This window comes from Enhydra lutris, unplaced genomic scaffold, assembly GCF_002288905.1.
Source record: "Enhydra lutris kenyoni isolate GAN:26980312 unplaced genomic scaffold, ASM228890v2 scaffoldscaffold43, whole genome shotgun sequence".
In the NCBI taxonomy this organism is placed as follows: Eukaryota; Metazoa; Chordata; class Mammalia; order Carnivora; family Mustelidae; genus Enhydra; species Enhydra lutris.
In genome coordinates, this window is record NW_019154127.1 from 1,636,478 (window position 1) to 1,649,163 (window position 12,686).

General features: G+C 32.9%; 1 protein-coding gene across 1 annotated transcript; it reads right to left on the bottom strand.

Annotated features, from left to right (window-relative positions):
• Positions 1 to 810: 810 nt before the first annotated feature.
• LOC111155634 (keratin-associated protein 19-7-like) lies at positions 811 to 1,014 on the bottom strand. The gene has a single exon (XM_022515905.1). It carries the CDS (start codon positions 1,012 to 1,014, stop codon positions 811 to 813), a length of 204 nt encoding a protein of 67 aa, XP_022371613.1.
• Positions 1,015 to 12,686: the final 11,672 nt, after the last annotated feature.

Genomic DNA, 12,686 nt, shown 5'->3' on the forward strand with positions numbered 1-12,686 from the left:
TTGAGGGGCGCCTGGGTGGCTCAGTGGGTTAAGCTGCTGCCTTCGGCTCAGGTCATGATCTCAGGGTCCTGGGATCGAGTCCTGCATCGGGCTCTCTGCTTGGCAGGGAGCCTGCTTCCCTCCCTCTCTCTGCCTGCCTCTCTGTCTGCTTGTGATCTCTCTCTGTCAAATAAATAAATAAAATCTTAAAAAAATAAATAAATAAAATTAAATAAATAAATAAATTTTGAACAAAACATCAAAGTGCTTACTCTGCATTTCAGCCTCACTTTAGATATGAAGATATGTCAAGTTAATAGTTTAGTACCAAATTCGTATACCAATGTTATCTAACTAAAAGCATTGAATAAGGTTTGGTCTAGTGTTCAGAGGAAAAAAATCTCCATTCCAACTGAGTGTTATGGATTGGAATATATCTATCTAGCCATATGGGTATATGTTTATATTTCTTCTAGGACTTTGGTTTTTCGTGGAGTAATTTATTTTCTTCATTGCCAGTTGGGTGCAGTTACAAATAATCACTTTGATATTTTGAGTTTCATAAAAAAATGAAAGCCACGTAAGCTATGTCAACTTCGGATAATTTATTGCAAAAGGAATAGAGAAATCCCACAGTTATAAAAGCAGAAATAAAGGACACCAGGAAACATGAAAGAGACCACTATAAAATGATAAATATTCCTAAAGTCTTAGATACCAAATGTTTTTGATCTTGGCTTGACTCTGGATGATCTTGTTTGGTTGGGTTATTGTAGTCAAATTTGGATAATCCTTTTGTGGCCTCAGATGTTGGGCTTCTGGAGCAGGATTTCAGTAGAAGCCAGAGAATCCATATCTTCCATAGCAAGATGGGCAGCAGCAGCCATATCTGTAGCCTCTGCAGCCCCAGCCGCAGCCCCAGCCACAACCCCGTCTGTGGAAGCTGCCACATCCCCAGCCACGGCCACAGCCCAGGCCACCAAAACCTCCATAGCCGTAGCCCAGGCCTCCATAGCAGTTGCCGTAGTAGCTCATGGTGTCAGGGGTGATGAGTTTGGTTTGTTGTTCAAGTCCAGATCCTGAGTGTGAATGTCAGCATGGGTAGAGAGATGCTTATATACCCTGAGCAGAACATATGATAAATCACATGTATACTTTTCCCTTGTGTCATGCTGCATATTATCTGTAGTGTTGTAACTCATTATTCTTCCGTCTCTTGACACAGGGAAGGCCCTCATTCCCATTAAAATACCTCGGTTTACTTAGCTTCTTATTTAGAATGTCCTTGAACCTATTGTTTAGCTTTTATGGGAAGAAATGCCTACCTCTTTAAATTTTATACATTCCAAACCCTACATTGAATTGCTTATTACCAGGTATATTACATCATTTACATTTGATGACATTCCTTTTATAATTAAAAATTTTCTCCTTTCTGTCATCTCCCAAGTGGATAATTCCATCTCCAACTAAATTCATAGATATTTGTTCAACTTACAGCTGTTAAATCAATATTTTTCAAAAAGGAAATTTGTTTATCAAGATCAGGACTGAAGAAAGTGCCTCTGTTCAGAAAACATTTTTAAAAAGAAGGTACATGTTGATTTTTATCATTTTAATTATAATAATCTTTATAATATTTTTGGCTTTAAGAACTATCTTCAGCAAAGGGAGAGAGAGAGAGACTCTCCAAGCAGGCTCTCCACAGAGTGTGGAGCCTGACCCAGGGCTCAATCCCAGGACCCTGAGATCATGATCTGAGCCAAAATCAAGAGTAGGCCACTCAACCAACTAAGCCATCCAGGAGCCCCTTAACTTACATGATTTTGAATATACAGTTGAGTTATTATGAGATTCTCAAGTATTTTAACAAAGGTAAATTTCCTCAGATGTTTCAATCCTAAACAGTGAGTAGGAAATTAAGCATTGCTTATGAAACTAATGAAGAAATTATAAGTAAACTGATAGTAGCTATCATGGCTACAACAACCAGTGCAACTCTCTGAATCCACCTTAGCAAACTATCATTTTAAAACCAAAATGTGGTTCGATAAGTCATAACCCAACATATCCCAAGTTTCTTTTACCCAAATATTATTTCAATACTTCTCACCCTAAACTAGAAATAGTTGATAAGCTGAATTTTTCATTCTCAATAAGTCGTTTTAAATACATGTAACCATAAATAACTCAGACAGGATTAAGGATATCACCTCTTGTCCATATAACTCAGCCACATCATGTGACAGTGATTAATGGCTCCTTTTTGTTCATTTGGATTTGAAAGAGATGTGTCCACCTGAGATAGAACACTAAAAAACAAAAATGAGAAACCTCAACAGTGAAATAAGAAATAAAAATAGTTTCAAGGATAAAATGTGATAGTTTTACACAAGACCAATTTTACTGTTAATGAGCAGCAAAATATCGATACTAAAGTATTATAAAATACATAGAAAAAATGTTTGTCTCTTTTTTTCTAAGTGAAAAATTGTTAAAATGAAAGTACCCATTGCAAAATGAAGACTATATATTTCTTTGTAGAAGTATTGCTTTATGTTCAGTTGTTGGACCCAAAGTAGATTATATTTTTTCCTTCTTTTCACTCTTAGGAAGTTTCCTTTAAAATACATGTTAAATAACACTATAATAATGGGTGGTAAGAAAAAGAAAATCTGTTTTCACTTGGGATAAATAATAGTCTTTACAAATCAATAAAAGAAACTTCTGTTGTAAATTCCCAAGGTTGTCCTGTAACTCAGACATAAGTCAAAAAAATATGAAATTATAGATCACAAAAATACACTACATTTTACTAGGAATGTCACTTTTTTTTCTCATTCTAAGTATACTGATAATTCTTTTTCTTTGTAACTTTGTAACATCTTCCTCGGGCTGCAAAGGTACTGACCTGTGCGAGAATAGAATAATTTCAAATATTATTTAGTTATAGGAGCCAAAGTTCTTTGGAGGCATGGCCAAACTCTATTCCTGATATCTTTACCTATGAAAATACAATGTTTGATAGGACAAGTGACAGGAGTTGACTGATTTTTTTTTTTTCTCTCTTCAGGTTGTATAAACAAATCCAAATCTTTCTAATAAAATACCGTGATGAGGATTAAGTTTTAACACTATTCATTCTTCATTTGCCTTGAAGTACAACTAAATTACAAATTGAGAAGTAGATTATATACAATAAAATAAAATTTTCACAATAAAAATGTAAAAGAAAACATAATAAGAGGTAGTTAATCTAACAGAGGGAACTATTCCTCATAAACTCAGCTATAAAAATATAGCTATTCATGGAAATATGACAAGAACTTTCCAGATGGTATTCAAATTTGAAAATATATAATGGAAGAGAATCAGCATGATGGGGTAGATCACCAGGTTTCAGTGAACTGGTTTTTGATCTTGGTTCTGACTCTTGTGGTATTTGTGACTCCAGGCATCACTTAACCATCTGGAGTTTCTGCCCTTGTATGATATAAGGGGCAGCACAGCACAATCTCTAATTCTAGGTCAGCTCTCACTTCTGCTGTTGTCCTTTTATTATTGGATTTCACCAACTCAAACAGTAACAAAAAACTTTATCTTGTTGCATTACCTGAATATTCCATTCAAATCTGAAAAGTCAAAAATTTTATTACATATTTTACATACTCTACTATGTAAAATACCAACAACAACATGCTTGCTTTTGATGAGTGATAATTGATTGGAAATCTACTTAAAAAAATCCTTTGGATGAATGATGACTCTCATCAAGGAAAGCTACAGAGTGATATATTTCCTGGTTGTATCTAGGTGTTTACATTTCATTTACAGTTGCAAAAGTCTTGAATGCCATGAAGATGATAATGATGAAAGTAAAAGAGAAGAATATCAGGACATCTGAGTGGCTCAGGTCATAACCTCACAGTCATGGGATCGAGCCCCATATTGGTCTCTATGGTCAGAATGGAGTCAGCTTGAGATGCTATTTCTCCCTCCCTCTTCTCTTCCCCACACTTGTGCTCTATCTAAATAAATAAAATCTTAAAAAAAAAAAAAATAATGTCACTGCAAACTACAGAGGAACAATGATATGGTAAAAATCTAAACCAAATATATTCCTAATACTACATATATTTTAATTAACTAATTTGAAGTAATTTTAATACATTTGTAAAATAATTATTTTCATGAGAACATCAAGTAGAGGAAACAGAGAAAATATTATATATAATCAAGAAATTAATTTTAAAAAGATTTCTTTTCTTAGAAGTTCAGAGAAATACTTTGATCTATCACTCTTCTTTTCTTGTCATGAAAGAACTAAAGAAGGACATATTTTAAAAGCAGGATGAATTATTTATTCATTTTGGACTGCATCGATAAAAGAAATTGCATAAAATGTTAAACATATAAATTATTTTTTATTACCATAAATACATCACAATTATTCATTTTTTATTCTTGTTTAATTTTTTTAAAGATTTTATTATATATATTTGATGGAGGCACAGGCAGGGGGTGTGGGAGAGGGAGAAGCAGGCTCCCCACAGACTAGGAACCCAATGCGGGGCTTGATCCAGGACTCTGGGATCATGACCTGAGCCGAAGGCAGACGTTCAAGGACTGAGCGACCCAGGCATCCCTATTCTTGTTTAATTTAAATCTAAACATTATCTGATTAAAGTAAAGAAAAAATCAACAGGTATTTGAGAAGTTATCTCTCATTTCAATCTAAATTTATTGTTCTTTTTTATGTCTCCATTTGTGAGTTAAATACTTAATACACAAAAACATATATCAGAATCTTTATTGAAAGTTGAGTAAGATCTATGCTTAGTTATATATATAATTAATAATAAAGAATTAAACAAAAGCTATAATTGCTCTTTCAAATTAAAAGACTTTATTAAAGAAATAAAGGAGACATGATACATACAAAACTGTGTAACTCTAAATGTTCTGGAAGCTTTAGGTGCTATTTTGATAAATGGACCATTGATAAATGGAGCAAAATCTTGGTTGACCCAGAGATTGAATTCAGATTCTGAAAGTCCACTCATGGAACCAGATATTAGACTCATAAAGAAGAATTTTAATAGAAGACAGAATCCAAATCCACCATAGCAAGGTGGGAGGCAGCAGATATATCTGTAGCCTCCCTAACCACAGTCACAGCCCCATCTGCAGGAGCTGCCACAGCCCCACCCATGCCACAGCCCAGGTCTTTATAGTAGTTGCTGTAGTAGCCCATGCTATCAGGGGTTGAAGGCTTGGTTTGCTATGAAAGCTGTTTCCTGAGCATGAATCTCAGCATCTGCACAGAGGTTTTTACACCCTGAGCCATGGATGTGGTAAATCATCCCAAACACACCTCATTTTCCTTCCACAGAAGAAATTTCATGAAACAAGTATTTTTGGCTTTTTTGTTTAATATGCACAGAGTGATCTTCCACTGAAGTAAAAGTTCTAAGTTAATCTTTAGTTCAGTTAGCTCAATTCCTTTTATTAAGTTGTTTTTATAATGAGAAATATTTATTTGCAACTTCAAAGACTATCCCAATATTAAGATTCATATAAACTACCCCTTATTTTGGTTTCTGAGGATCTCTACAACTCAGTCAAGGGCTGCCTGACAACATCATCTAGATGTTGCTACTTTACTGCATATGCTGTGTATTCTTTCATGGAGATGACAACCTCTTATTATTTGAGGTAAGCAGGACACTAATGTTATTCTTAAATCCATGCCCCATTTGAGACCATAACCACTTAGATGTCAAATATCCAGAAATGTTAAGATACAAACAAATTTTACTTTACTTTTATGCTATTCAGAGCCAGTGTCAAACCAGTTACTTTTACAGTGTCTCATTAGACATATTTCTTAATCTTTGAGACACAATATTTGAAATCTTTATGCCTCCTTAAAGAAGGCACTTCCAAACTTGAGGAAAAAACAGAGGGAAGAAGAAAGGGAGTGAGAACAAAACAAATATATATTCTTTGTTTTCTGTATTTAATTCTAGTCAAAACATATGGTGCCTCGGTTTAATAAATGTCAATAATCCTTTACAATTATGACCTGAAAGATGTCAAGAGGGAGGGCATCCTGGTAATTTAGGAACTTCTTTCTGGAATCCAGGATAATAGCATTATAGAAGAAATACATAGCTCTACTGATCTTTTTGTGCAGGAATTAAGAAGAGAAACAAAAATGTAGACAAATGATAGTCATAGTGATTTCTCTCAAAGACTAATCTAAGGATATCTTTAATATTGTGTATGTGTATATTTAATTTGGACACTCATATTAAATCCATCACCCCAAAGGATGAGAAAATTAAATAAATATTTGTTAAGGATTTACACATAATGTTAATGGGGTACTTGATATTTTACTGCCTGATATCCATGTGTTAAAAACCTGCTACTTAATGACTAGGGGCATATTTAAAGTTCTTTGGAGGAGAGATTACCACATGACTCTAAGATAATTATGGTGATTTAAAAAGTCACAAAATACTTAATGCCATTGCTTTATTCAACAATTCAATTTTGAATTCTGTTGAGCTATATCAAAGTTAAAGTTTTATGTATATTGACCAGTCAATCAAAGCATTAGTACTGGTTCCAGGCAGGACTAATACAATAGAATATAAACTAGGCGAATTTTCCAAAGACCTTCTTAACATCAAATGAAATAGAAGTCCTAAGTTGCATTCTGATTTCTATACTGAAATATAGTTGTACTGCATAGAAGTCAACAATTTCTCAAATAAAAAGTTTACTAAAACTGACACAAGAAGAAATAAAAACGTTAATGAGTATATCTCTTAAGGAAATAAAGTTTGTATTAAAAAGAAAAAAAAACAGACTTCTAACAAAGAAAACTCCAGGTTCACATTGCTTTAGTGGTGAATTTTAGCAACTACTTAAATAATACTAATTATTGCAAGAAATAGTATTAATTTTGCACTAATTATTTCAGAAAATAAACCAAATCAACAATTCCAAAATTTAATTATATATGAAAAATTAGAAAAAAATGCAAGAATATCACTAACTATATCAGAAAAATACAATAAAGATAATTTAAAGATATGTGCAAGACTTAGATTTTTATAGTCACAAATTAATGCTGGAAGAAATTAATAAAGATATATATATATATATATATACACATATAGACATATATAAAATGTTTATATATTGACTGTAGACAGAATACCTCTCAAATTATATATTAAATAAAATCCCTAATTGAAATGACAGTATAATGTATATAATTACAAAAGATTCTAAAGTGTATAAAGAAATCCAAAAAACCTAGAATATCCAATGCAGTATTTAAAAAGAAAAAAACTTTAACTGATTTTAACACTTAAACTGGAATAATCAAGAAAGTGTGTTATTGGTGTGAAGATACACAAGTAAGTTGATGGGAAACATTAGAGAGTCTAGAATTAGGCTTTTTTTCCCGCAAAGATTCAAAAACAAAACACTTTTCATCAAATGGTACTGAAACAATGGGACATTTCTATGGAACAAGAAGAAAATGACCTTAATTTCTTCATAGTCTACACTAAAATTAATTCAAATGTATGATAGAACTAAGCATAAAAGCTAAAACTTTAAGACTTCTAGAATTTTTTCTGTTTGTTTTGTTTTAAGACACAGAAAGCACTGACCAAAAAAAAAAAAAAAAAAGAAAACCACTGTGAAGTGAAATTCATCAACTGCAAGCCACAGACTAGGAAAAAAAGTGTAGCTATAGATATGTAGTGCAGATGATACAGATAGGTAGCGATATAGATTAGAGATAGAGAATAGATATGATAGAGGTAAAGATAGAGATAGAGACATCCATCACACTTAAAGATCTCCTGCAACTCAAATGTGCAAAGACTAATATACCCAAAACCTGAGAACATTAACAGGAAGATATACAATAAGCAAATAAATTGTGTGACATGATTAGTTATCAGAGTTATCAGGGAAACCACAATTTATAACCACAATTATATAACACCACTCACCCACTAGAAGAGCTAAGATTTAAAAAAATTGTTTTTCTTACTCAGTAGACTATGATTTAGGTTAATTTACATAAAATTTAAGTTGATTTAAAAATGTTTCAATTTTTATTAGTGTGACTTTTAATACAATTTCCAATATAATGTCTTCATTGGAATTATCATCTTATGATATATTCTCAAGAGAGTTTAAACCTAAGATTTTTGGCACATAGTACCATATTTCAAAAAATCCTACTAGCATGCTTAATTAAAAGAATTCCATTAAATTTAATTTAATGGAAAGAACAAATATTTTAGGGAAATCATCAGGCCCAGAAAGTTCTGAATGATGAGCAGATTAAGTCGTCCTCCCCTACAAACGGCTCATGAGGCAGCTAGTGAAAAGAACATGAATAACAGGGTTTGTATAATAGGATTGTTAGAGTTTTTGGTCACGTGGTTCACTATGAAGCACTCACACAGTGCTAGATTTCAATTTCTCTTTGGTGATTCAGAATACTCTTGATAGAACCAGTGGCTAAGTGGCTAAATAAATTAAAGTTATAATGAAGACTATTTATAAACAGAATTTTAGCCCAGGGATTTTAGCATCCCAAATCACTTCCATAAATTGGAGTTTGCTCCAATATAAATTTTGATTAAGAATTCAAAAAAAATCTAAGACATATTTACTATTTAATAAGTACCTTCAGTGATCACTGACAAGACTACTTGGGATGAAAGTCAGGATACTGACTCACAAATACAGAAGACGGAAAAAATATACCAAGCCAGAAAAGACCAGCAACCTCTCCCTCTCAAGTTAAATCTATATTTGTTTTTCACTGATTTAATAAGGGAAATAAATGATATCCTTAGGAAAAGAAGCAGTTGCCTTCATTTGAAATATCATAAAACAAAGGAAAATTATTAAGATAAATGACCAAAGTTAAGACCATATTGTAATGCCACATTAAACACATTTATTGGAAAATGATTATAGAGCTCTCTCCCAGTGTAAAATACACTAAAGAAATTTCAGATGAAAAATGAGTGTCTTGGGAGTGAAAGGAGAAATAATGGCTGTAGCAAAATATCCAATATTTATAGAATAAGTTTGAATTGCTATTGAACAGCTGTACATACACAGACAGATCTTAAATCTTACGCCAACAAGTTGGTAAGCCTCCAATTTATCTTCTCTGCCTGATATAAGCTGGAAATAGTGTGATCAAATTAAACAATTGAGAAGTTAAATCTTATTGTTAGATCATTCTCCCAAGAAGTTTAGGTCTGAAAATTTAGTAGAAACCAAGTGTCCAGCATCTTCCACAACAGATTGGATAGCAGCATTATATCCACAATCGCCATACCTTGTTTTCAAAAGCTGTCACATCCAAGGTCATTGCAAGAGTCCTGATGATGGAAGCTGGCATCAGGCTTCCTATTTCCAGTGAGTTCATTGTGTTGAATTGATGTTCAAAGACATTTAAGTGTGACAAGTCATAGGTACTCTCTATATAACAGTTATACCAAAGGACATATGGAAGAACACCTTAGTAATGTGCTTTCTCTTACAAAAAAAGGGAGCCTCAACATCGACTAAAACTAAGCTTGCTTTGGTGGATTGGATCAATCAATATTTTCCAATTAGTACTATTAGGTTTTAATTATGTTTACTACATATTCACCTTTAGTATAATTTTTTTATTAGATCTTCAAGCAAGAATACCAGGCTGCTGATAATCCTGAATATATATATATTGGGGAGATTTGGTGCTTGCTCCATGAATGATATTATCATTTTGTTTTTAAGAGAAAAAAATCTATAGATACATTTAAACACCCATTTTAAACTTTGTCTCTATCTCTCTTCTACCATTGACTATATCATGTTTTGTTGTAGATATCTGAAGACAGGTCAGCCTCTACAACTTATCTGTAAGCACCAGATAAGGTCTATTAATTCTATATAAGTTTATCTTTTTGTCAGTTGAATGCCTAGAACATAAATTCTGTGTTCAATAAGTCTTATTGAGTGAATATACCTTCATCTGATTCAATTATATACACAGATCTCCATAACCATGATAGTGTATTTGGTACTCTTAGAAGCAACAGGTTTCTGATTTTCACCAGAAGTTCATTCATGCCCACTTTGGAAAAGTCAAACTTTCTTTCTCTGGCATTGCAAAGATAACAGATCTTGATCCAAACTTGAGTTTCTCTCCTCTTTCATACTATTTAAACTTCAAACTAATTTACTAGAGACTGAAAGAATGCTTCCTGAAAATTCCTGAAAGAATGCTTCCTTGAATCTGTTAAGAGCATATCAAAAATTGAATTATTTTAGTGCCATAATTTTCCCATTTGCCCTTATTTTACACTGGAGGGAATAGGGAAAAAAGCCTCATCTGAAGCCTAAGATGCATTTGGAAGAGAGTCAATATTACTGTGACTTTTATCTGAAGACATGAAAATGTTAATACTCATAACTTGTAGCTCTTTTAAAAAATTAAGTGCCATCAGATAAGCAAGTCAAAATATTCTTTGGAATACGTTGGCTCAATCACCTAAGTGGGTCATGAACAAGGAAGCAACCATGAAGGGACAAAATCCCACTCCAAAAAGGAAGTTTATCTTCCTGATTGGATATGTTCTTTATTTTTAATCAGCTGGAGGCAAGGAGAGAAGAGAATTCGTGATGTCACTAAAAGCTTTATTGAAAAATTGCTACAGAAATGGAAGCAATGATGATACATGAGTAGTTGAATGGTTCAGAGATGAGCCCATGATTGATTTCAACCATGGATTCCACAGTCTTGCTGGTGATGCTGTTGCCATCCTAGTTCTTGTGGAATGTCCCACCAGGGTTATGAAAGCTTTTTAGAGACTCCAAGAAGAACATATTAGAAAACCCTTTGGAATAAAGGATCTAGAAGTCAAGCTTTCTGTTTCTGCAGTACAGAAACATCAATAGATTTTTCAGTTGAAGTTAAATCCACATCTCCTAGACCAAAGTCAGGACCAAGACTTCCATAACTAGAGCCTAAGACACAGATCAGACCATGGGGGCTTCTACAAGCACAACCAGAACCAGAACCCAGGCCACGTTGTCAAAGCTCAGGCCTCCATAACAGCTGATAGTATAAGAACTTGTGGGTTTGGTTGAAGGTTGTCCAAGTTCCTCCGAGTGTGAACTTGCACCTGCAGAGAGGCTCATATATTCCCTCAGCAGTCCATGTGGCAAACCATGCTGATTTACTTCAAGTTTATTCAAAACCAAGACTGTTCGACTATAGAAATCCAATTAAACGATTCTTTTCTTAATTAGAAAAGACCCAATTAAGGAAGCTTAAACTTTTAATTTGATTTTCCTGCTAAGTTTGCTTTCTACAAAACCTATTGCCCATAATGAAAAGAGTTCATGGGCCTTGCAAAGCCAACCATGACTTAATCCTCCACGAAGTCAACTACAAACCAGGCTTGGAGACCTCAGGCAGCCCTCTGATGATGTCACCTGGAATAGTGTTTCCTTATTCAGTCCACTTCCTTGGCTACTTATTTTTCACCAAATTTAATTTTATACATTATTTCTATCTATTCGTTGTTAAGACACCTGTTAGATCTATTGCTGACTGAAGTTATAATACTATATAAAATTGGAATTAATTGAACATGACAAGAGGACAATCGTTTAGCTACAAATACATATTTTTAAAACTTTTTCCCATTCAAGTTTTGTAAACTCGCTCATGTTACATTTTAGCATTTATTTTCTGAATCACGTTTTAATCTTTTGGTAACACAAGAGTATTTGAGAGGTGAAGATTTTGAGCTGGACATTTTAGTAGGCAGTCAATGAGACCACTATTTAATATTTATAATTTATGTTTCAGTAATAGCAAGAAATAACATATCTTCATATTCTTCTGTCAATATTACTTTTTAATTCCTTATAGCAAAAAGTAGTAAGAAATAATTAGCATTTCTACCAGAGTCTTTCTTTACATTTTACAAGGTCAAACAATTTTATATTTTTTACTATAAATCTTATTTGATTATTAAAATGGAAATTGTATTTCATTTATAGTCCATTTACATAGAGATATCCCTTCCTTTCTTTCACCCTCCTTCCTTCATGCTTCCACTCTTGCTCTTAACTGCATTCTAATGCTATATATATGTATATTATATATATAATGTCATATATGTATACACATATTTTCCCTCAACATTTAGAAACTATATAATATTTAAGGATAATAAAAGATGAATAATAACTTACTGTTATAGAATTTATTATCATGGAAAATATATAGAAAATAATACATGTGTTATAATTTGATATTATCATAGTCGTGGTAAAATCTAAAATTGTAAAATCTGGAATATTAAATTTAAATATTTAGGAGATCCAAAGGTAAAATGGCAGAGTGGCCAACTGGCCTGGTTTTCCTGGACTGTGTCAGCTTGGGCATTAAATGTGCAAGTACCAGGAAAACTCTCAGTCATGAGTAACCTAGGATGGTTGGTCACCTGGAAGTAATTCCTATCTAAGAGGGTCAAACCGGCAAACTTCCTATAGACATGAATGCATATATATATACATATATATATATGTATATATATATATAATCAAATCTTTCAAAAATGTAAATAAAAACCTAATAGGTTGGGGAAAAAAGG

What these genes read in the sequence shown, in the direction of transcription:
- LOC111155634 (XM_022515905.1), bottom strand. Translation starts at nt 1,014, where the DNA reads ATGAGCTACTACGGCAACTGCTATGGAGGCCTGGGCTACGGCTATGGA.